The sequence below is a fragment of the Pseudorca crassidens genome, chromosome 6 (assembly GCF_039906515.1).
Source record: "Pseudorca crassidens isolate mPseCra1 chromosome 6, mPseCra1.hap1, whole genome shotgun sequence".
NCBI classification, from domain to species: Eukaryota; Metazoa; Chordata; class Mammalia; order Artiodactyla; family Delphinidae; genus Pseudorca; species Pseudorca crassidens.
In genome coordinates this window covers 59,305,877-59,328,937 of record NC_090301.1, presented here as the reverse complement: position 1 = coordinate 59,328,937, position 23,061 = coordinate 59,305,877, and the positions used below count along the sequence as shown (strand labels likewise).

General features: G+C 42.6%; 1 protein-coding gene across 5 annotated transcripts in view; it reads left to right on the top strand.

Annotated features, from left to right (window-relative positions):
* The window catches only part of MAP3K20 (mitogen-activated protein kinase kinase kinase 20), a 174,424-nt gene that overhangs the window by 138,354 nt on the left and 13,009 nt on the right, over positions 1-23,061 (top strand). For 4 of the 5 annotated variants that reach the window (XM_067741514.1, XM_067741518.1, XM_067741516.1 and 1 more), the window contains exons 15-17: positions 3,293-3,355; positions 4,329-4,421; positions 21,560-21,676. In XM_067741514.1, coding sequence (XP_067597615.1) covers positions 3,293-3,355; positions 4,329-4,421; positions 21,560-21,676 — 273 coding nt within the window. The remainder of the gene's footprint in view (positions 1-3,292; positions 3,356-4,328; positions 4,422-21,559; positions 21,677-23,061) is intronic. The other variant, XM_067741517.1, reaches the window with a different exon arrangement.

Below are 23,061 nucleotides of genomic sequence, written 5' to 3'. Positions count from 1 at the left end.
CCCCCCAGAACTTCAGTCTTGAAAGCTTTCCTTTCTTTTTTTCCTTAATAAATCTATTTATTTATTTATTTATTTGGCTGTGTTGGATCTTCGTTGCTGTGCGCAGGCTTTCTCTAGTTGCGGCCAGCGGCGGCTACTCTTCCTTGAGGTGCACGGGCTTCTCATTGTAGTGGCTTCTCTTGTTGTGGAGCACGGGCTCTAGGCACACGGGCTTCAGTAGTTGTGGCACATGGGCTCAGTTGTTGTGGCACACGGGCTTAGTTGCTCTGCGGCATGTGGGATCTTCCCAGACCAGGGCTCGAACCCATCTCCCTTGCATTGGGAAGCAGATTCTTAACCACTGCACCACCAGGGAAGTCCCTTAAACACTTTCAAAGCTAAACCTCTGTTTTTGTTGTTGTTGCTTTTTTTGTAGTTTAGCAACCAGTTCTGTTTTTTTGTTTCTTTGTTTTGTTTTGCTTTTTAGTTACTCAAACCAAATAACACTTGCTGGCATCTGTGTGCACCTTGTTATTATTCAGAGGTCTGTTTCAAGAGAGATCTTACAATGAAATCGAGTTTACGCCCCAAACCTCCTCAACCCCAGTGTGGGTAGATGGAAGGGTGGACACAGGTTAGAAAGAAGAGAAATAGAATAAAGAAGGAAATGTAGGGACTTCGCTGGTGGGTCCAGTGGGTAAGATTCTGCGCTCCCCATGCAGGGGGCCCGGGTTCGATCCCTGGTCGGGGAACTAGACCCCGCATGCATGCCACCAACTATGAGTCCACAGGCCGCAACTAAGACCCCACGTGGCGAAAATAAATAGATAAATAAAATAAGTATTTTTTTTAAAGGGAAGGAAATGTAGAAAAAGCAACTTCTTATCCAAATCCACATCTTGACAAAGGCTCTACCAACTTGCCAACAACTTTCCCCTTTGCCTCAGTTGAAGCTACTGATACCAGGCTTTTTCAGGGAAATCCTCCCTGAGGTCCAAGGAGAACACATCCACTTCTGTCCTATGGGCCCTGAAGCCACATAAGGAACATCCTTACAGCCCCTCAGCACCCTTCAGATGATGGCTTAGCCTTAACCTACCACCTGCTCCCTCTCACAAGATGGGCAGGAAACCTCATGCATAAACATACATCTTAAATGATGGTAAATAATTTAATCTCAACCTCCCGCTGTGGGCAAATCCGTCCTGAAAAGCAACGCTGGCTTAGATGGGCTACAGTAGGAAAAATTCTTCTCTCTGGTACAGAGAAGTTTCAGGGTTCAAAGAGAGAGATTTGATCAATCTTGTCCCATTTAGCAGATGCCAAAAAGATGCTCCCAACTCCCCTTCCCCTCTCCTGCCTTTGAAATAGGACTCGTTCCTTAAGGAACAGTCAGGAGGAAAAGGGGTGGCGAGTTGTGATAGCTCCTCAACAGCCTCTGTGATTTAAATATTCCCAGACCCAGCCTAGGACAGTCTAAGTGCCCCTCTGTGCTGGTTGGTATCGTTAGAGCAAGCGATGTCCAAACTTACGGATTATGGTTCAGCAAATCCAGTGGATGCCTACTGATCACAGTCCTGGGCCTGTGAAGAAACAAAGAATCCTGCCCTTAAGGAATTTACATCCCAGAAAAGAGAGAAAACGTGTATATACAACTTCTCTTAATTCAGAGTCTTGGCATTTGGGAGCGGAGTGTCTGTCCTGAGCTCCAAAGGAGGGGCGTAGCCAGCATCTGCGGGGACCGCAGACTCCCTCCTGGAAGAGTCTGTGTGTGCACAGAAAGACAGTCAGTCCCTGGGGGGGTGGGTCTCAAAAGTCAGGCGTGCGGGCCCTACACCTCTGCCAAAGCCAGGACCCTATTACAGTGGCCGCCCCAGGGGTGGGCAGGGGTGGGGGGCTTGGCCCCCAGGTGACACTCTCTTAAACTCAGCTGGGTCCTGGGTACTTCTGACAAGTAAGCTTACATGAGAGGGAAAGAGTGAGGGGAAAGGGTCATGGAAACAGACCTTTCCATGGGAGGTCTGGGAGCATCCTGCATATACTCTCGGGGCAACGAGGATAAAGAATCCTTCAAGCTGGGCCATTCGGGATGGGACGCTGCAAGGGGACCTCCAGACTGGAAGAGCCCGCCTGGTCCTTGTGACAGTGCTTCCCACGCGCACACACACACCCATCCAGAGGGTGAGAAAGTGCCCTCCATTCTCTGCGGTCTCACTGAGGAAGGCAGGGCATTGTTGTACACCTTCTCAACGAGTGAGTCTCTCAGCCTACAGATGGTCGATTATACAACTGCAAAGTGGACGGTCTGTCCACCTGCCCTTTGCTACTTGGTTGTTCCTTTCAGCCTGTCTTGGCGTCCTCCTCACCCGAGCCTGGAAGCCCTCTGTGGAGGAACCTTGAAGAAGGAATAGAGCCTAACATCCAATAAGTGCTCATTATTGGATGATGTGCCAACAGCTTTCATTTCACTTTTTGTTTTGTTTTGTTTTTGCGGTATGCGGGCCTCTCACTGTTGTGGCCTCTCCCGTTGCGGCGCGCAGGCTCCGGACGCGCAGGCTCTGCGGCCATGGCTCATGGGCCCAGCCGCTCCGTGGCACGCGGGATCCTCCCGGACCGGGGCACAAACCCGTGTCCCCTGCATCGGCAGGCGGACTCTCAACCACTGCGCCACCAGGGAAGCCCTCATTTCACTTTTTTAAAAATGCATCTAATTTTTCTTACATCAGTACTTTTTTACTCTCTATGTGATATGCTCAGTTCACAGAAAAGCTGGATTATACCTGATGAGTATAAACAAGAATCATAATTTAAATTGTCCTCCTTTCCTTTAAGAGTCCTTTGTCCTCCACTGGGGGAGGGAGCTTTGGACACAAACCCACAGAAAAGCCCTTTCAATGCAGTAAACCCTTTAGTGAGATTTCAGCTCTAATGAGAGCCTCTGGTGATATATTCATGTTCTTTGTTGTTTTTCCCACAATTACTCAGGGTGACAACTGCATTCTGTACAGTAGAATATTAACTTATCACTACTATACTCTACCAGTATTTGAAGAACGGTTTTATTTATTTTTTCCTCTGAGATTAAACATCTTTAAAATATCTTCCTGTTCCATTAAATAATTATAAACTACCTATAATACTTTGAACAACCAGGTTTATTCTCAATAGATGTTGGATATTAACATCCCCAAGGTATTTTGCGAACTACGTAAATAAAGAATGCCTTTATATGTGCACAATAATTTTAATCCTTTCTTGGCATTATCGGATCATTAATAAAGTCATGTGGGTTTCTTGTGTTTTTTTTTTACAGTCAGCCATTGAGAAGTTAACCCACGATTACCTAAACTTGTTTCACTTCCCACCACTCATTAAGGTAAGGAAGGTTTTTCTTACCGAGAATATGCTACTTTTATTGACATATGTACCAGCCACATCCACACCTAAATTTGCCAATGTCGGAAACCGTTGTTTGAAGTGAAATTTAATCATATCTGTCCAACAAAAGGCCCTTTGAGTGAAGCTGAGGATGTGCATAAATGGAACAACCTTGTTCCCTGCAAGTTGAAATATTAACAATACAGTCATGATAAGGACAACACATGTCACCTCAGTGGCTAGAGGATATAAGTGCTAACATTGTAGGTGAGGACCTCTGGCCTCCCACCTGGCTCGGGAGACCTTTGTCCGACATGGAAGCCGCTGAAGGAATTCATACGCTAAGCTCTGGATTGCCACTTGCATTGAGAGGTAGAAGTTTTACTGTTTGAATAACATATTAGTATATTTAACATACTATTTTGAATATAGTCTAAAGCTATACAGCATAGTTTGCTATAAAATTAGTAGATACTTGCAAACAATATACAGAACTCTTCTCATTCACCAACAACTCTGGTTTTCCATCTCTAAGCCCACGAAGATCCATTTGTTCCTCTGCTTGGCCCTCTATCCACAGATGCTCTAGGAACTGCATAATTCTTCTTTGGGATTAGGGTGTAAATATCTTGAGTGTTGTGAAACTCTCAAGGTGAAGTCTCTGTGCATCTCCAGGGACGAAGTGCATTTCTGGGGTAAAATTGCACAATGCAAGATGCATTGTGAAAAATGTAAGATGGTGTCATTCAGTTTGCAGTGCATGAGACAAATCATTGGGCAAAGTTCTCAAAGGCTTAATATGTCATTCCTCTTGCTTTTAGTAATTGGAATTTGTAGTGTATTCCAAAATAACCAAAAATTAAGCAATAGATTAGAATGGAAAAACTAGTGCTGGGAAATCGTCTCCTTTACATGAGAAGTAAAAGTAAAAACACTATGTAGTATAAACAGTGCTTAGTTTTCTGTTTCAGGACTCAGTAGGTGAACCTGAAGAAAATGAGGAAAAAATAGTGAACCTTGAACTTGTTTTTGGTTTTCACTTGAAACCAGGGACTGGCCTACAGGTAAATCATATTTTAAATCCTTTGGATCAATTTCAGTCTAATTTACTCTTTTTCTCTCCTGGAACTGTGTGGTTTTATATACCCCCTACCAGCTGGTAACATGATTCTGAGTAAATTTATAGACTTTATAAAATAGAATTTAATTGAAAGGCTGCCAGCTGCCTCTGTAAGCCAATCTAGGAATCGTTCTCATTCAGCTGAAGAGCCCTGTGTGAGGCCACCCAAACCCTCAAGGAAACGCACTGCAAACCATGGTGGGCAGTGGGCAGTGTCAAGGTCGGGGGCACGGACACTAGAGTAACTGTTTATGCTTCTTGGCGTCACAGCTTCCTGATTCCAGTTTCTTTGTTTTTTAAGGGGAATCACTTTTATAATATCGAGAGTAGAACAACAGCAAGAATGGAACTGTAGGCAAAATGGAAACCTAGATTATCAGCGCTAAATGGGGTGGCAGGACATTTGACCAAATCTCATTCAGTCAGGCTGCTACTTTATGTTATGTTTAGAGTCTGGGCTAATTACGTGGGCTAGGTGTCATATGAATTGGAATCATAATAGGTTTTTGTTACTTTGGATTACTATGAATAGCCAGTAATAGTGATCATGTCTATTAATTGACCACTCACGTTCCAGGCATACAGGACTCAGATGTAGGTGCTATTTTCCCCCATTTTACAAATAAGGAGACTACGGCTCTGAAAGGCCAATTAACTTGTCCAAGGGTTACATGGCTAGCAAGTAGCAGAAGACGGATCTGATGCAGGCCTCTCTGACCCCAGAACCAAACTCTTAACTACTGCACTATTGGTACCTTTCCTTTGATGCTGCAAAGAGACCTTGTAAAAACAACTCCTCACAACATGAGCCCGTTACTCTGGGAGAGCTTGTGGGGCTCAGCTGGCCCACTGGCCCTCACTAATTAAACCATGCTTACCCCAGGTCATTCCTGGAACCAGCACTTGGGAATGATTGGAAATTGTTGCAAGGGGTTAGTTTTACCAGGGGCTTCAAAAGATGCTCTTTCTTGGGCTTCCCTGGTGGCGCAGTGGTTAAGAATCCGCCTGCCAATGCAGGGGACACGGGTTCGAGCCCTGGTCCGGGAAGATCCCACATGCTGCGGAGCATCTAAGCCCGTGTGCCACAACTACTGAGCCTGTGCTGTAGAGCCCGCGTGCCACAGCTACTGAAGCCCGTGTGCCTAGAGCCTGTGCTCCGCAACGAGAGAAGCCATCGCAATGAGAAGCCCGCACACTGCAACGAAGAGTAGCCTCCGCTTGCCGCAACTAGAGAAAGCCCGTGCACAGCAGCAAAAGACCCAACGCAGGCAAGATAAATAAATAAATTAAATAAATAATAAAATAAATAAATTTATTTTTTTAAAAAAAAGATGCTCTTTCTAGACACTGGACAGAGTGTTTTACCTGCACCACTGCAGGTATATTGATGCTCTTGCTGAATGGAAATCTTAACCTCGCTAGTTTGGGCCACAGAACTTGGTTGAGTGAAAGCTGCTCTGACTCTAGGTGTCTGGTATAGGGACACTTTTCTTTTCCCTCTGTGAACGGGTCACTGTCTATTCATGCCTGTTGTTAGAAGCAGCTACCAGAAAGGGGGGCAGGAGAGTAAGTTCCTCTCCAACAATAAGCAAAGGCCCTTCCAATCCTGAGATTCTGTAGCTGTGGGCACCCCAGGTCCATCTGATGGCAAATAAACAGCGCATTTTAATTTGCCTTCTTTGGGATGCTCAACTCTATGGTACTTTATTTATGAGTGCTCTGTGTTTAAAGTTTTTTTTTTTTTTTTTTTTGTGGTACACGGGCCTCTCACTGTTGCGGCCTCTCCCGTTGCGGAGCACAGGTTCCGGATGCACAGGCTCAGCGGCCATGGCTCACGGGCCCAGCCGCTCCGCGGCATGTGGGATCCTCCCGGACTGGGGCATGACCCCGTGTCCCCTGCATTGGCAGGCGGATTCTCAACCACTGCGCCACCAGGGAAGTCCCAGTGTGTTTAAACATTTTTATGGCTTGGATGGGGTAAAAGAAGAGGGAAGAATTTTCCTGAAAAAGACTTGTCAAGGGTAATCTCAACCAAGAAAATTATTTTCAATTAACAAAGAAATGACTTGTTAATGTGGAAAACTGAATATATACATAGTTAGTAAAAATCAGAAGCTATAAATGATATTGGAGACCAAATATAGTGGTCTGGTTTTGACCATGATGGTATAGACTTCTTGAGTCATTGGTTATCCATAAGGCCTAAAGTCACTGCAACTTTCGATTGTCTGCTGATCCTTGGTCACCCATGCAGAGTAATAATTTCATCCATTCACTCAGCAGAAATTTACTGAGGACATACTGTGTGTCTGGCTCAATGCTAGATGCTCAGAATGCAAAGTAAAAAAGTATAGTACTGCCTTGCAAGGAACCCACAGTTTATGGGAAGAAGTAGACAAGATCAGTGAATGGTTTTAATACAGAACGATGCATTTTTTACAACATCATGCACATCATTCAATGAAAGCACAGTGGATGAGCACTGAAGTGATGTAGAAAGGGGTCAGAAGAGGATCTTGACGTCTTCTTGGTAGAGGTGATACTTGAACTAAAATTTGAAAACCATCAGGAGTTATTAGGTAGGGAGAAGACATTGAAGGCAAAAGGAACAGCATGTGCAAAAGCTCAGAAGCCAGGAAAACACAGGCAGCTCTTCTTTGGACTGATTTCTATAGGACCTCACAACTCAACTCAAGCATCGCTCCCTCTGGGGCGACTTTAACATGGAGCAGGTGGAATAGCATGGGGAGAGTTAAGGCCAGAATGGTGGCTGGAGACCAGAAAAAGAACTGTTTTATGTGCTGAGCTAAGGCGTTTGAAGAGTTTTAAGCAGGGAGTAGAGAGGATTCTATTTGCGTTTTAAAAAGATCTCTCAAAAGCACAGAGAAGGATGATTTGGAAAGGGTTCGGGATAGAGTGATAAAGTCCTGTGTGGGGCAGTGCAGACAACCAGGTGAAAAGGAACAAGGAGCTGAGGCTATGCAGTGCCATGGAAGTGCCCTGTGTCCAGGGACACTGAGACGGAACTGATCAGACCGAACTGATCAGACTGTGTCACTAGCTGGAGTTGGGGTGATAGAGAGGAGCCAGGACGGCACCCAGTTTCTAAGGTGAGCAGCTGGATAGATGACATTATAATGCAATAGATCAAAAGTGAAATATAGGGCTTCCCTGCTGGCACAGCGGTTGAGAGTCTGCCTGCTGATGCAGGGGACGCGGGTTTGTGCCCCGGTCCGGGAAGATCCCACATGCCGCGGAGCGGCTGGGCCCGTGAGCCATGGCCGCTGGGCCTGCGTGTCCGGAGCCTGTGCTCTGCAACGGGAGAGGCCACAGCAGTGAGAGGCCCGCGTACCGCAAAAAAAAAAAAAAAAAAGAGAGTGAAATATACAATGCGGATGTAACACCAAGGTGCTAAAAGAATAAAGAAGTGATGGGAATGGGTGAGGTTAATCAGGAAAAGCTTTTTTTCCTTTCTTTTAAATTTTTAAAAAGTTTTTGGCCACGCCGCGCGGCTCGCAGGATCTTAGTTCCCCAACCAGGGATTGAACCTGGGCCCTCAGCAGTGAAAGTGCAGAGTCCTGACCACCAGGGAATTCCCAGGAAAAGCTTTTTTTGGAAGGGATGAGTTTAGAATATGAGCTCGAAGAGGCTCATGGTCGTTTGCAAATAATTTTCTGAATATAATGTTTTAAAACTTATGCTTAGAGAGTCCTTCTTTCTGAAGAGCTCAAGTTATTTCATCATGTCATCTCATTTATCCCCCTTGGCATTTCTGTGAGATACATAAGGCACATGGTATTGTCATCCTTGATTAGAGAAAGCATGTTACCAGCCTAGGGTAAGAGGACGGAGCTGAGACCAGAAATTACATCTTCATCATCACCTGTATATTAAACATGTGCTAAGCTCTAATACCTGACGCAAGATATTTAAGCCATCTGGAAACTTCCACAAAATAATCCTAGAGTAAATTATTGTCCAGGTCTAAACTACCCAATTATGTCAGACTATAACCTAACATTTTGAAATATCTTCTCACAAATGTGCTTTAAATTGAAATTTAAATTCCCCACATGAAAACCTTGTTACCTTGACCCTTCAAGGTAGAACCCAAGAAAAAAGGTCCTCCTCAAAATCCCAATTAACTGAGTTCCCATAAGCCCATCTTCACAGAAAAGATGAAGCCTTTCCCCCGTCTCCATGACTAGAATAAGTTACACGAGAACACTGGGGTTTTGGAAGTTCTCTCCAAACCTGAGTTTGTGTATCAGGGAGATTCGCTTGACCATTTCACCTTTTCTTTTACAATTAAAATGAAAGATATATGCTGACGGCAGCCATTGGGAATAATGTATGACAGTGACTTTATCATGAAAATAGTAGCTGTGTTTTCCCATTGCCTCTGAAAAGGACCACCAGTTAGCTACCACTTAAAATTGGTTTGTTGTTTCAGTAACTGGCCTACTAAGAGGAAACAATGGAAATGTGACCTTATCCACAAATATACAAATATATGTAGAAAATAAAGCCTTTCCTTGTAAGAAAGACCTGTGGACCTTTATGGTCAAAGAATTCAGATTAAATTCTTTTTTTAGCCTCATTTTACAACTAGATGGATTATGGCATATAAGTGAGGGTGATTCACCAGACCAAGGAAAGCCTTTCACGTCTGGGAGCCTGTGCCTGCTCCAGTAGCCCAGAGCACCTGCGTGACCCCCTGCCCATGAACTTAGTCTCTGCTGCCGCCCCCAACCCCTCAGGATGACCAGGCCCTCACCAGACACCAGCACCATATGGAATTCAAGAATTCATCCACAAATGAAACAAACATCCTTTTTCCTTTCCTTTTTTGAGACAACCTGGCAGGGGAAATAATTGGACAAAAGGGTTCCCTGAAAATTTAAATTAATAAGAAGTTGAGAATGAGTTTTACCCATTTACCTGACCCATTTCTAAAGAGTCAAGTTAATTCTTAATTTGAATAACAATGTACATTGAGGCAGCCTCCAAGTTGACAGTGGTATTGGCAGAAATTGGGTCTTTCTCAGCTCAAGTTTCCTGGGCGAAGGGCTTGAAATGCTTATGGTAATTATTATTATTTCATACCTCAGCCAGACATCGTGGCAAGTGCTTTGCAAACATTTTTCTGGTGTAATTGTTACAATCCACCCTCATAGGGAGCAGTATCCCTGCAGGCCCAGGAGGAAACTGAGGAGGAGAGAGGAAAAGTTCCTCCCCCAGAGTTCCTACCTGGTTAGGGGCAGGTCCAGCCCAGGGGCTCAACCCTGGTGTCATACTCCTTCTTTTTGAAAAGTATCGTCATCCCCCAAAATAGGTGTATTGGTAATAAAAAGGCAAACACCTTTTTTGGTCAGTTAATACTAAACCACCACTATTTTTGTCTCATGTGGAAAGTGCCTTGCATTTTGTAATCTAAGGCCTTTGACTTGCTACAGAAGGAAAGCGGCTTCCGGAATCTCAGGCAGCTTCATGCGCTCCCCAGGGTGGCGACCACCCTTTTTTATTGAAATATTCAGCTGCATAGAGTTTATTATTATATCTCTTATAAACTCACCAGTCAGGAACATTGATTCTCAAATTGCCAAGGAATAAACTATCAACTCACCCAGGAGTTTTCTCACCGAGTTCCTTTTGAGACTTTGTGTCATAAAAATTCAAAAGCAGAGTTAGGAGGGAACTCTCCGAGGAGCCGTTCATTCCTTGTGTGTGCTGGACAGTCACAGACTTTTCTCTCATGTCCTTAGTCCCTTTTCTCCCCAGTGAGGCAAGGAAACCTGATTGAAGCTGGGCTCCCTTGGGTCTAAGTGGATCACCAGCTGTAGAGAAGAGATGAGCTTAGGGGAGAAGCCTGGGAAACGACACCCTGGCTCCAGTGGACCCTTAACTAGAGACTGGCTTCCAGACTCCAGCCACCTCCCTCCAGATGACCATCTCTTCTGATTTCCTTCCGAGAGGCATTTTGAAGGGGCAAGCGAACCAGGTAGAGAAAATAAGAGGGACATTTGGAAGGGGTGGAAGCAGCACTAACTGGCCCCATCGGAATAGAAGTCTTCTCCGTCCCCCCCGCCTCCCTCCTTACGTCCGTCACTGTTGGTACCTGGCCCCCTTCTCCCACTCCCCACCTGAAGAAATTCAGTCAATAGTTCTGCTTCTCCAGTTGTTTAGCTATAGGTTACAAATGCTGCTTTTCACAAATACTTCCCACTTACTATGGTGCTTTCACGTCTCTATTAGATTGCTTATAAAATGTGGCATTTAATAAACTTAATTGAATCTCCAGGCCCTTCCTCAAAGCACTATAAATATTAAAAACTGCCAAATAGGGCTTTTTTTTCCTATTGTGGAGTTTTTATAAATGGATAGATAAACATGAATAAAATAACAGGGCACAAAGGATTTTGTAAGGAAGTAAAAAGTCAACACCTTTTGTACATTTTGGAAGAACTAAAAGGCAGTGCTTTGCCTTACTTTTTTTTTTTTTTAATTTATTTATTTTTGACTGTGTTGGGTCTTCGTTTCTGTGCGAGGGCTTTCTCCACTTGCGGCGAGTGGGGGCCCCTCTTCATTGCAGTGCGTGGGCCTCTCACTGTTGTGGCGTCTCCCATTGCGGAGCACAGGCTGCAGACGCGCAAGCTCAGGAGTTGTGGCTCACGGGCTTAGTTGCTCCGCGGCATGTGGGATCTTCCCAGACCAGGGCTCAAACCCGTGCCCCCTGCATTGGCAGGCAGACTCCCAACGACTGCGCCACCAGGGAAGCCCCTGCTTTGCCTTACTTTGATATGTCTTGCGTTTATGAAAAATTCAGTGTAGGGAAGTTTATTTCCCATGACCAGCTATTTTTGGGGGGAAAGATACATGTACACACACATGTGTTTGTGTGCCTCAGTATATAAGCTTGCAGTGGTAGGGTTCTGTAAGAAATACAAATTTTAATTGACAGCAAAGGAGCAAATGCAGTTCAGAATTTGACTACATGACTTGCTGCTGATTTCCAATTCGCGTTGCCGATGGGCTTCGTCAAACAGGTCAGGCAGCCTCCTATAGAACTAAAACAAAACTGGGAGAGGCGTCCAGTACATCCTTGCTGATGGGTTGATAGTCATGTGTAGAAATGGCCTGCCAGAAAATGTCTAATAACTGGGGAAACAGCCCTGACTTGTAGTGTTTGCAGCTTTCCATGTCGTCAATACTCCTACCGTGGCCAATTTCAAATTGCCAATGTGACATCACTGAACTTGAAGTTGGGAAGAGATGAAAGCAATCAGCTCATGAGGGCTGGCTCCAGCACAGATTGGATCACTCTTAGTCTTCTTAATCAAGATTATGAATTCCTTTCAAAATCATGAGTAGCAAGGAAGTATACCTGATGAAACATAGGTTTAAATAAATTGCAAACACATTATTGCTGGTTTCCAGCTATATTAAAATGCATAGTTAGCTCAGAGAGTGTTCCAGGCTCCCAATGAACCCACTGTTGGCTTAGATCCCCTTGGGTGGCTATTGGCTCATACAGCTACACTGACCACAGTGTATGAATCACAAGTTAGGATTTGAGTTTGTAGGAAGTAAGAATATAATTATACAAACAGAGAAACAGAACTTAAATTTGTGACTGCCTTTTAAAACGGTTGTAACAGCCATCACTGGCAACTTTATGATGACAGGCGCAGTTGTTGATAATAACAGAGATCTTTGCTTTTAGAAACAGGTTTTGAAAAGTCTCTGGGAATCACTGTAAGTTCTGCAGAGAGAAGGCCTTGATAACTCACAGTGACTTGTGTATTCTGAACCAAAAATTAGATCTTGGAAATAATCAACTGTAAAAGAACAGATTATTTGGAATGAAATTAAAAGCACTATGTTAGGGCTTCCCTGGTGGCGCAGTAGTTGAGAGTCCGCTTGCCGATGCAGGGCACGCGGGTTCGTGCCCCGGTCCGGGAAGATCCCACATGCCGCGGAGCGGCTGGGCCCGTGAGCCATGGCCGCTGAGCCTGCGCGTCCGGAGCCTGTGCTCCGCAACCGGAGAGGCCGCAGCAGTGAGAGGCCTACGTACCACACACACACACACACACACACACACACACACACACACACACACACAAAAAAAAAAACACTATGTTAGGAAGCAAAGATGTGTGACAACCACATCAACATTAGGATTTGGATTGAGAATAAACAATGCCTGCTAACTAGGACAGTTTAGGGTTTTTTTCCCAAAAACTCTATTTCTAAAAAAAAGAAACAAAAATTGTATTTCTTAGAGTCATTTCTGGAGACATGGGAGGTAGGAGGAGAATCTAATAGGTATAAGAGCTGTTTTTGTATTTTGAAGGTCTTGGGTGAAAGTTTATTTGCAGCCCATTTCCCAGCATTAAAAACATTTAAGCAGTAATTAGGTAAGCGAGACCACTTTCTATATTGGTTAAGAAACCCAGTCTGAGATAGAATAGATTCTTATTTATTCAAAAATCAAGAGGAAGACCTACTATTCTTTTTCTCCAAGATGAATACCTTGTACCTCCCAATTTCAAATACAGTTTAAAAATGAAGAAAGAAAGAAGCCCTTTCCAAACATGTCAACTAACATCTGAACCATTTCAGGTAGTCAAGTGTGTGATGCATCGTATGAAAGTGTATCTCACTTGATTTGTTTCACTTTATTTTAACATCATCCCTAAAGTCCTTTTTTCAAGCATAACTCAAATAACAACTCCCCAGAAGGCAACAGAACAACCTTATCTCCACTAGTGTCTGGTTGGCACCAGTCTGCCCTGACCTTAGACACAAGCCATTGTTAAGGGTATAACGCATTTACATATTTTGCAATAAAACATGAGTTATTTGCATTACTGTGTCAAGTTTTATTTGATTCTTTCACCTAAAAATGACTCATTTTCCTTTCTTGTATTTTAAAAACCAACTACTCTAAGCTTGTTTGAGAATAATCAAAAATTGCCCATTTAGCTAGAAGTCATTTTCTTTTCAAAAGGCAAATGTTATTTAATCTTTCAGCTGTTCATTGTGCCATCATAAATACTTTCTTTTCAGCACAGTTGTGGGGACTGAAATGAGCCCACTAATTGCCTCCCATTTCGACTGACATGTGGTGGTTTAGTGGAAAGAGAACACAGCAGGGAGAAGGAAATAGGAGGCTGAGAAAATGAGAGCTAATTATTTTCACTGCCTCATGTCAGGCTCTGTGTCAGCCTTGTTTTTACAAACTGGAAGGTTTAGCACTAAATAAAACAAACTGGCGTCATGTTTTTATATACTGGCAGTGTCATGGAAGCAGCTGCACATCTCAAAGACAATATAATGCCTGCGTTCACATGGACACCATCTGACAGACACTGTGAGCCACGGCTAATGAGGACATCACAGTGGTGCCAAGTGAAAGGTGCTGAATTATGTATGATTCTTCATCAGTACAGCAATAGTCCTGTACATCATTATGAGACATTGTTTTGCTGGAGAGATTAAAACATTCTTAGTTCCAGACCCTGCAACCTATATGCGCTGAAAGAGGTTATTAATGGAATTTTTAGGGAGAGTTTCTTGTGGATTTCTTTTGGGCTGAAAAACAAATCTCGTGGGACAAAGCCGTGATGGGTCACGACACTGTATAGATAAAGAAGAGAAACAAATTAACCATACTTGCATTATCTTCCTTTTAAAGGCAGCATAATAAAATAGAGTGTACCAGGGTTATACATAATGATAAATAACCCAGGTGCTATCTCGGGATGTTCCACTCTCCTGCCTTTAAAACAGCAGGTTTCAGCAGCTGAGCGAGATAATAGCAACGCGTGTAAAGGAGCCTTCGGAGGCCTAAATCATCAACATCTTACTACTTTTAATACCAGCATGACCAACATTTCTATCGTATTTTTATTTCATCTTGTATGACTTCTTACATTTCAAAATAGTCAGTCGCCTGCTATGAGACTGTTTCCCTTTTTTCCCCCCTCTTGAATCTTAAAAAGTTTATTCTGACCTCTGTATTTTAGATTTTAAAATGTTTCCCCAGTACAGGCCATTTTTTTTTTAAGGTGGAAGGGCCTCTTTGCTAGAATCCTGGGCATTCTCTGGTGATCTTACTTTTTCTCTGGTCATGGGGAACGGGTAGGGTGGTGATGGAGATTTTAAAAACCAGTGTCCCCTCCATTAGGCTGGGCATGCCCAGTGTAGCTAAGTTAACTTGCTGCAAATCTCTACACTTTCTGACCCTCAGTCTGCTCATCTGTAACGTGGGGGCAGTGCTCTCTATAACAGGGTAAGCCTGTGGGGATTAAGTAAGAATCTCGAAAACATTATGCCTAGTGAAAAGAGCCAGACACGTACACATGCATACTACAAAATCCCAATTTTATGAAGTTCTAGAGCAGGCAAAATTAATCTAGGGTGGTAGAAATTGGACCAGTGGATGCCCCTGGTTGTGGAGGAGTTATCAACTGGGAAAGGGCATGAGGGAATTTTCTAGGCTAGTGGAATATCTTACCTGTTTGGGTAATTACGTTGGTGTACACATTTGTTAACATTAATTGAGCTGTACGCTTAAAAATCTGTACACTGGACTTCCCTGGTGGTGCAGTGGTTAAAGACTCCGCGCTTCCACTGCTGGGGGCGTGGGTTTGATCCCTGGTTGGGGAAGTTCCGCATGCCTGAGTGGTGTGGCCACAAAAAAAAAAAAAAAAAACTGTACATTTTATTGTGTGCAAATTATATCTCAATAAAAAATACATTAAAAAAATGTTAATGTCTGTAACCTTCAGGTAATGGTCATCTATAGAAGCCTGAAAGCCGAATGTGGAGGTCTGTTTCCTTCTCAAATGTCCTAAATAATCTTGGCCCTAGATTTTTAAAGGTTTATCTATAATGTTCATGTTTGCAATAAAATCTTGGTAGGAAAAAATAAATAGAAAGAGAGGTTGTTGTTTCTGAATTGCCCAGAACTTAAAATAATATTTAAGTATAATTTTTATGCTAACTTCAATCACTTTTTCTATTTAGAAAATTTACCTCTATCTTGATTCGTTCTTTATTTCTTTTCTTCCTTCCTCCTTTTTTTTTTTTCTTTTTATGGAAGGGAGAAGGGATGTGTATGTTTGGCATCCCATGTATTAGCCTGGAACTCCAAAGAATTTTAAACAGCTTGCAGAGAATGTAATAGTGATTTCTCACAAAGAGATATTTAATTTAGCATTAACTGAGTGTTGTTTAGGATGTTAACTTCACAGTGTAAGAGTTTCTGTTTTACTTGGCCAGTAATCTTAATTCAGAAAATTTTTTCACGTAACTGGCAATGCTGAAGCAGTTCAAACGGAATGCTTTCTCATCCTCCATTAACCACACACTTGCTCCTAAAATTATCCAGGTATTTCAGCAGCTGAAATGGTACATATCCTGGGCACTCAACAGAATTGTCATTTTTTTCATCAGTTTCCAATGCAAAAATTCCCCTCTCCCCAACAGAATCCCATCTGTTTCTTATAGATTTGCACTGAGGGGCAGATTAGCTAGCTAGTAGAAAGGTCTGGATAGCTGTTTTTTGCTATTCAGCCTCAGTGAAGAACTTCCCCAAAGGCTGCTGTGTCACTGCCTTTTCCCTAGAGATTAGTAACTAGCACTCCCTAGAGATGTGCAAGGTACAAATTTGAAAAGTGGGAATGTCCTCTTGGGTGGGAATCTAGTTATGAAATAAAAAATCCATGGTAGTCAGGACCTGCCCCCTGATTTTGCTTGTGCAAACAGATGGGAGAAGGTTGTTTCTGCTTTGGGGAGTGGCCGTCCTGCCTAGCCACAAAGCCTAAGCCAGGACTGGAGGGAAGTGTTTGTGATTCCAGGTCCTGGCCCAATCAGTCAAGGAAAGGAGCTTACAAACAGTGGAATCGCACCATATACACTTTAAACAATGGTCTTTTTCAATAAAGAAGGGGGAAATTGACTGCGTTGGACTTACTGGAGAGACTCAGTATTTCAGTCTCTGCCGTGGAGTCCTATCAAGGAACTCACCAAGATAATCTGGACTACTCGTTGACTTTGGAAGGTGGAAAGTACTATAATTCTTACTCTTGTTAACCCGTAAGAGGGCAAGTTCAGGATTCAGAAAAGACAGAGGGGAAACCTGCTCTTCATAGCACAGTGGGCCCCCTTGGTTTAGTTCGGAACCCCACCACTTGCTCTCTGTGTGATCTTGGTCAAATGACCTCATCCCTCTGGGCTTTAGTTTCCTCATCCAAGATGAGGCTCTCTGGCTGTCAGTCACATTTCACAGCCACTGTCCCTCCGGACATCTGCTGGTTTCTGTTGGTAGGGCTGCATCAGGATCTGTTGAAACAGGAAAGGGCAGTATTGGTGTTATCTAATCCATGTATATAAGAAGATGTAAGTTTCTTCCTTCTACTTATTTCAGAAAGGCAGTCTTTGCTGTGTCGCCACTTGGCTGTACCTTCTTTTTTCCAACACTGATCAGTCCCCGGCACCAGTGTCAGTCAGTGCCCTCCGGATCCCCAAACTCCTGCCCAAGGAAGATGCTTTGATCCAGCCTGTCCACTCTGGCCGGGTCCCTATTCTAAACACTCTTTGAACCTTCCTGCCTCACTTACCTTCTCGCCCATTCTCTTAGATGGCTGCTAGATGACGGACTGGCTGATGTCATAACAGATTGGAGCTCTGTTGGGGACCTGTATTGGTAACAACAGTAATCGCTGCTTTGGGGGCTCCTAATTTGGCTTCAGCACAGTGCTGGGTACTTTATTTACATTATCTCATTGAGTCCAAATACAACCACCCACTCGTCATTAAAGAACACTAAGATTCAGACAGGTTCTATAACTTGCCTGAGGTTGTGGGGAAAGTGGCAAAACTGGGATTCCAGCTCAGGTGGTTGCCCTTTAAACTTGTGATCTTTCGCCTCACCCCTGTCTTGCTCCCCCGGTAATGGCTCAGTGATGATCCTTTCCTATATTGTTTCCATTTGAATAGGAATTCTCAGCACCTTAAACCAAATGAGTGAAAAACAGAACCACTGCAGACTGCCAGGGGTGAAATCGTTTTGGAAAAGGGGTCCTTCAGGGCTCTCTCAGAATACAGAGCTGTCTGCTTTTGATTTCTGCCTGTCAAGATCAAGTTGTTCGCAGACGTTCAGAGTAACTCTTGAATGTTTCCCATTCAGAAATCAATACCCACATTTCTGTCATTCACATCAAGCCAAAATCAATAGTTCACCCTGGTAAAAGTGAATGGTTTTTAAATCAGAGTCTATTCCCACTATCTGGTCCGTATCACTACCAAGAAACTGAAAAGCTAGCAATTGTGCTTGTAAAATTCTATATTAGGCTCATAAGTATGCACAATTGTTATTTTTAGTGATATTATTGATGAGTTAATTCATCTTATTCATATGAAAACCTTTCCAATGATCCGTTGGTTGAGAACTCCGTACACTGCGGCATCCTGTCTACAGTGGGGTCCTGTGGAATTCAATAAGTTGTTTAAGTCCTGGGAGTTGTGGAGAATGCTTTTGGACACCTTTGGCTCACCGAGTAACAGAAATACCAGGAATACCTTAGGGTAATTTAAAATTGAGCAGAATTTAAAGAATTCCATTACTTTATTTGTAGATTACTTCTCTTAACTAGACAACAATAAAATCATACATACCCTGAAAATACCCAGGAGTTACATCAGGGCCTTGACATATTAAATTAATAATTTGGGTGAACACTGCATATTTCCTTTCTTTCTCTCCCATCTGTGTAACAATCAATGCCTACTTTTTAATGAATGGATAATGCCCCTCTTATCACTTCTCTGATTATAGCTTTATGGCTTCTGTAGAAGATAGCTTCTTTTATGGTTCAGGTAAAAGGCTTTCTTTCAGCTAAGAGGAAAAGAATTAAAAAAATAAAAGGACTGTAACCCTATATCTAGATCCTGTTTCTCCACATTGGACTTTGAGGAAACAAAGAAGTTGGGGCTTAGGGGAGGACCTGTGACCACTTGCTTTTTTGGTTGTATTAGCAAAGTCTTCTCTGCTCCTGCTCCTTTAATAGCTGGTCCCATTCTGGAACTCTGTCAACCATGCAATGAGTTTGTCCTGCCACCCTCCCAGTTGCCCTTCCCTATTAGTATCTCCTCCAACTTTGGAGCCAAGCAGCCTTGTGCCTTTTTTTTTTTAATTTTATTTTTGGTTGTGTTGGGTCTTCTCTCTAATTGTGGTGCACGGGCTTAGTTGCCCCATGGCATGTGGGATCTTAGTTCCCCAACCAGGGATCGAACCCGCGTCCGCTGCATTGGAAGGCAGATTCTTAACCACTGGACCACCAGGGAAGTCCCCAGCCTTGTGCTTTTCTAATCCCACCTCCACCACTTCTTGGCTAGGAAAACCTAGAAAAATTCCTTAATCTGTCTAAGCCTCATTTTTCTCACTTGCCTGATGGGAAAATAAAGCTAACTTGCAGGGTCATTATGGATATCAAATAAAAGAGCACAGTGTAAGTACCCAGCAAGATGCCGAAAGCGTAGTAAGCACTCCACAGCCTGGGTTCCCTCCAGTCAGACCCTTCTCCACGCAGAGCTCCCCTGAGCCTGTCCTCGGCAAGGTCTGATTGGGGCCTGAGGTCACGGAGGTGAAGCAGAGGGGATTGGGCATTCGCACCACAGTTCAAGGTCTTTTAACTGTGCTTTTGACTAACTTCATTCCAAAACTTGCCAGGCACAAGGAACAGAACTAAGTCAACTTGTCTTTTCTAAGGCTTTTTATTCCAGCTACCGCCTTGAGGAGGCTCTTGCTATTTCAGAGAAGAGCAGTCATGACTCCAAAGAGTGATTATCCTGCCCAGTTATCTCAGGGCTCACGTTGCCAGGGTAGCAGTGGCTCCAAAACAAGGAAATACTGAGAGATTTGTCAATTCTGAGCGACTAATTTGACTTGTGTTAGCCAGGAGCTAGTTTTTCACGTTATTGAATAGACCTTTTCCTTCACTAATTGGCTGTCCATCTTGTGAATGTGGCTGGGCAAAGAGGGGCCCTCCCTTCAGGCCTGGGCCCTTCTTGGTTCTGCAATTCGTCCAGAAGCTTTCCTAAAACATGGGGCGCCCCCAGCTTCCTATTGAAGCCAACAGGTTTTCAGCAGCCCCTTTGTTAGCGTTTTTCCATAATAATTGTGTCCGAGCTTGCTCAGGGAACATTCCAGGTCTGCTTGTGTGAGAGCATGTTCTGGTTTCAGCATGTAAGGTGGTCAGTGCTTTATCCTTAATCTCTCAGAATCCTTCATTCTTCAAATAATATAAGAAAGAAGATGAATTTATGATCCAGGGGTCAAATTTGGTGCACAGACATGGGTCTCTTTTTCCTTTTAATTGCATACACAGTGTTTATACCCCAACATTTTTATTATTAAATTTTTCAGCAAAGTTGAAAAAATTTTATAGGAATTCTTGTATACTCAACTCCTAGATTCAAGCATCAGGATCTACTTACTTTATTACATATCTGTCCATCCCTCTATCTTCTTAACCATCTATCAATCTTTATTTTTGGATGCATTTCAAAGTAATTTGCAGATACGAGTACACTTCCTCCTAAATACTTCAATATACTAGAGTTCAGTAAGAAATGCACATATCTGAAGTGTACATTTGCTGTGTTTTAACAAATGCATATACCTATATAACTCAGACCACTATCTATATAGAGCATTAGCATCTCCAGAAAGTCCCCTAATGCCCCTTCCCAGTCAGTCCCCATCTGCAGAAGCAACCACTTTTCTGAATATTTTCCACTGTAGATTGGTTTTGTCCGTTCTAGAAATTCATGTAAATGGAAGCCTTAGTTTGTTCTTTTTATACAAAATTTCACTTGCTATAATGCTTTTGCGATTTATCCATGTTGTTGCATGCATCGATAATTAGTTCCTTTGTATTGCTGAGTATATTCCATTCTATGAAAGTGTTGGTCAACACTTGGCCTGTTTCCAGTTTTTTAGCTATTATGACAAAGCTGCTCAGAAGAATACTGTACAAGTCTTTTTTCATTTTACTTGGGTAAATACTTAGGAGTAGAATTTCCGTGTCATAGAGTACATATATGTTTAGTTTTATAATAAATTACCAAAACTTTTCCCAAAGTGATTTTACCGTTTACACTCCAGCCAACAACCCAGTAGCTCCAAATCACAGCCAACATTTGATGTTATCAGTCTTAGCCACCTGGTATGTATATAGTGGTATCTCATTGTGGTTTTCATTTACATTCCCCTGGTGACTAATGGTGTAGAGCACTCTTTCATTACATCGTGGTTTTACTGAAAATTTAATTAACATACCATCATTTAAAAAATCAAGAGGTTTCATACAAGAATCAGATATCCAACTTTTCATAAATCATTAAAGGACCTAGCAAGACTAGACTCATATTCCCACATGGGAACAATCAACAGAAGCTGAGCGGTGGCTGTCCCTTTAGGGCAGTTGCCCTTTAGATCCCAAGAGTCCCTTAACCCTTCCCCTGACCCCCCCACCCCCCCAATGCTTGGGCCAGTTATGCATTGCCGTACATCCTCACGTTTCCTGTTAAGAAGAAAGGGAGCTATTTCTTGAACCCATGTCATTACCAACACTGGAAAAGTGAAAGGTAGATCCAGAGGGACTTATATTTCAAAAAAAGTGGGAAGACCACATTTCTTTGGGTCAATGGAAAAATATCCCTACCATGTTTAATATGTAAATTAAGTGGGTCCATTGTGAAATATTACAGTTTAAGGCTCTGTAATGAAACTGCCTGGCTTTATTCATTTTTATCTACCTTGCTCATTTAGGATGTGGAGTTTGCAACTCCTATAATAGAACATTTAGATTGATTAATGGTGTCTCAAGACTGCCCCACCTGGGGATTATTTAGGTATAGAAAGAGATCTAATTTCATGTCCTTTTATTGATAAAGAAAAAAAAAACACTCCAGTAATACTTCATTTAGAATACGTCATGTGTTATAAAACATTGAGACCAAAAAAAGATTGTTTTACTTTCTCAAATTCTATAATTTTTCTTTTAATTCTAGGATTGTAAGTGGAAAATGTATATGGAAATGGATGGGGATGAAATTGCAATAACCTACATCAAAGATGTGACATTCAACACTAACCTACCTGATGCAGAGATTTTAAAGATGACAAAGGTAGAGTTCTATTTACTACTTCAAAAGCTTTTTTGAATTCACAGATGTCAAACAAAGACATTAAAATACCCCAGCAGCGTGCTTTTGTGCCTGTGATGCTCACACCAGCTCAGCCTCAAGCTGGCTGTTGAAAGGCACATTTTATTTAGCAGATTGCGATCATAATAGTTTTTTGTTAAAATTCCACTTACGCTGTGTGAACTAAAAAGTACTACAAAAAAGTGTTGTTTCATTTTTTTTAACTTTCTTCTACATTTCTTTATGTGTATTCCGTCATTTATTAAAGGAAAGAAAATGCTAATGATGTAAATGTTTACCTCGAATTTTGGGTCATTTTCAACTTTTAAAAGCTTGTCAGGAGAAAGGCTTTCTTGGTGGTGTTGAATTTCTTGAAGAACTGAGATGAGATTATTCATGAAGCACATGTTGAAGTCTTCATGGCTTCCTTGAGTTCACACCTATAAATTCCCGGAGTGGCCAGAGAGCACCTTACTACTTTGGGGTCAATGGTACAAGCACGCCCATTAAAACACTGAAGACAGTCTTAGAAAAATGCTTAGCTTCTCTTCAACATGGAAAAATTCAAATCTGTCAACAATACTGAAAAAATACATATAAGACTTCAATTGTAGAAGGTCAACAACTCAGGTGAATAACCATGATGTCAACAGGACAGTCACCCTAAACGTCACATAAGCCATTAACTCTAGTACACTCTTGACTGTGTATTTGGTTTCAGTGAGGAAAATGGGGCTGGCAGCAAAGAGCCATGGTACAAACACAAGTGGGGAAGCGCAAAGAGTCTTCAAAGCCACAGCATTAGACTTGCAAATGTGTTCGCTTCCCAGGCATGAGGTTGCTAACCACCCAAGTCCTTTTAATTTAGAAGCATATGCATATTCCTTGTTGGATTGCCCTGAGTAACTGGAAGTTATGTTATTTATCACCAAGTTTATGATCTGCTTTCACCTTTCCCTTATTCTGTTGGGACAGACTGTGTTTTGGTATCTTGGAGACTGGACACACACTTTCTCTTTCCTCCCCACCTGTGCCATCTCTGGTTGCCGCCAGTTGTTAGTGGCTTCAGTGTCACTGAGAAGCAAGTCACTGCCTGATAACAGAAGGAAGTCACTCAGAGCAAAAAGAACGGGGTGGAGTTATAAAACTGAATACAGGTGCTTCTGCTCTAAGGCCATATAGACATTCTAGAGGAACCATATCTTCTGCAAAATCATGCAGCAACATTAACAGGGCTTATGGGAAAAACAGGATTGGGGCGGGCCATTCAAAATCTGTAGAACTTTTTAACATCAACAGAAATAATAAAAATCCTAATTAAGGAAGAAAAACAAAACAGAGAAGATTGATTCTTGTCACAGGAGAGA